Genomic DNA, 2743 nt, shown 5'->3' with positions numbered 1-2743 from the left:
AGGACCGGAGAGCACTCGCACTGCACATCCAACCCGCGAGCTGTTGTGACTGAGACGAGACAGCACAGCCGTCGTGGTGACGCTGACTGTGCCGTTGGTGTTGGTGATGCTGGTGGAGTTGCAGTGGGGGACAGTCAGCGTCACGGTGGGAGCAGGTCGACCTGTGGCCGAGCAGGACACAAGTACCTCTTCAGCAGAGTTTGATTCTCTGACATGTAGAACGGCTTTGTGCAGCTCTGCAAAGAAAAGATGTTTAAATGCTGTTAGTGGTGATATTACAGAGAAGAGGATTATGGAAGTGTCTGCAGCAAGGTTCTCACCATAGAGCTGGAGGCATGTTCTCCCAGTGAGGGCACCATCAGGGTAGGTGTTGAACAAACAGAGATAGCATCCTTGATCTCGGTCTGTCACGTTCCTGATCACGATGGAGCTGTTCTGCAGTCCCGCAGCTTTAAACTCCACTTTACTTTCGTAGTCAGGATTCACTTTGTGACCGTAGATTTTGTGGTTAGAAGCCAGATTCTTCTCCCCCTCAGGTAAACTTTTCAGCCACGTGACCTGCACGACATCTTTAGACTGCATCAGCTGACAGTTCAAGCAGGCGTTGTCTCCTAAAGCCGCCAACACGGTGTGCTGGGATTCAATCAGAGCGGTTTGACCTGCAGGAAACACAACATGTGCATGATGAGATACTCCACAGAATTCACTTCACAGAGCAAAACATGTTTGAAATCAGGACTCCGTCTGCATGGCACACAAAAGAGAGTGGGTAGCTATGTTCACGCCAGCTGGCACTGCACACCATTAAACGTGTTTGTGAAGAGATCATGGATCACATCTTTCTGGGAAAAAAAACATTATTCAAACAAACTATTGATATTCATATTGACACAATTGAATCTGACCCTAATAAATCCTCTCCTTGTGGTCTGGAAGTAATATCAGTCAAATAAACACAAAACAAACAGAACTCCCCAGAAATATAACAATATTCATAATAAATAAATTGCATAAGGCAGCATTAATATCACTGCTGACCCGTTCTGGAGAAAAGAAAAAAGATCAGCAGGATATAACAGCTCTCATTGTGGATGTAATGAGCAAAGAAACTGCAAGTCCAGTTCTGACGGAGTTTGATTAATAAAAGACGTTTATTTATTTTGCAAAATGTGAGATAGAATATTAGGTAATCGAGGCAATCATATTATCAGCCAAAAACGTACCTACAATAAACAAAAACATTAGTCACACAGCTGTGCTTTAAATCAAATGAATCACATATTTCGATCTAAAGGTTGGGAAACACATGTGTATCATCGCTTCCTCACCTTTGTGAAAAACTCCCAACACACAAAGGAAATGGAGGACTGCACGGCGGGACATCTTTCCATAATGATTAGAATCTACCACCAGAAATAGTGAAATACTTTTGAATACTGTAATGGTAATTTTTTACGTAGTATATATTTCTACTCAGTATATTATATTCATGCATAAGTAATTTTGTTCTGAACTTTGTTGAACTTCACCGTGTCTCTGTTGTGCAAAATAAGAATTCTCCCTTGCCTGTTCACAAAGATAACTAACTGTGTTGTTTGAGAATGTTCCAGCACCAAGGCCTTTGGGCTGCTTGCTTTGGTTGCTGACCGTTTGTTTTTGAATGTTGTTCGTAGTCTGAGACCAAAATGTCTGTAACATTGTCCATCGGCCCCCACTTTTGCTCATTCTGTAGAAAGAAAGCTTGTTCACTTTTTTCGAGGTTCTTCCTCACTGAGACTGCGCATTCTGTTGTGATGATTGAACCTTCTCTGCGCAGAGAATAAATAGGACTTAAAAGACAACCTGGTTTTTGGTATTATGTATTTCAGCATTAAAAGACTCACGCAAAGCGGGTATAGGAATATTTTCCACAACAATACTCCCACCACTGGGCATGTTTTCACTGGCAAGAAGAAGAACATTCTCACCTGTGGAGTCGGCTAATGAGCATGAGTAGTGGGCGTCCCCGCCATAGTCAGCTGTTTTATTTCCATAGCCAGTGATCTGCGACGCGGAGGCTGATAATAACAACAGCTGGGTGTCAGTAAATGCAGACTTGAAAACATATACATACAGTACATGTAAAAAAAAGCTGGATTGTATTCTTGAATATAAAAAACAGTAGTACAGAGAATATAGAAGGGCTCACCCTTTCTTTTCAGTGTCACTTACCTCTACACAACAAAGCAGTAAGTATCAGGATCAACAACAACATCTTCTTCTGGACTGCAGATGTCTTTCACTTCAGCCTCTGTGCTCCTTTAATTAAAAGGGCCCAGAGTGAAACTGAAAGAAAGAGAGGATGGGAGGAGGATTTATTTCTAAGCCTTTGATATTTAAACCACAATGAACATATAATCTGAGACTTTGAATAATGAATGATTTAAAGCAAATGTATCTTCAACAGAGAAAAGTCTCATTATAAGAGGCTGTGGTTGAATATACATGATCTGAAAACGGACTGCATTCCCGAAGCTGCTATCAAGGTAAAACAAATCCTTATGGACGATATGATATTTTACTGAGGAAATCAATTCGACTACACAAGATAATAGTGTAAGGCATAGGACATGTGAATATACAATAGGTACTTGTTACACAGAGAACAAGAGGATTTGGGTGCAGGCAGTCAGCTGCTTCATAGATTACAAGTCTCATGATGTAAGCATATAATAGACTGTTTCACAACAAGTATATAAAACAG

General features: G+C 41.2%; 1 protein-coding gene across 1 annotated transcript; it reads right to left on the bottom strand.

The window, feature by feature from the left end:
* Positions 1–3: 3 nt before the first annotated feature.
* Positions 4–1523, bottom strand: LOC116379677 (OX-2 membrane glycoprotein-like; the record flags this gene model as incomplete). The annotated part of the gene is made up of 3 exons (XM_031841650.1): positions 1329–1523; positions 321–659; positions 4–236 (listed from the first exon to the last, which is right to left on the bottom strand). Coding segments are annotated over exons 1-3 (627 nt in total), but the record flags the coding sequence as incomplete, so codon positions are not given.
* Positions 1524–2743: the final 1220 nt, after the last annotated feature.

Source organism: Anarrhichthys ocellatus, unplaced genomic scaffold, assembly GCF_004355925.1.
Source record: "Anarrhichthys ocellatus isolate YVR2014 unplaced genomic scaffold, GSC_Weel_1.0 scaffold4913, whole genome shotgun sequence".
Lineage (NCBI taxonomy): Eukaryota > Metazoa > Chordata > Actinopteri > Perciformes > Anarhichadidae > Anarrhichthys > Anarrhichthys ocellatus.
This window is presented reverse-complemented; position numbering and strand designations above follow the sequence as displayed.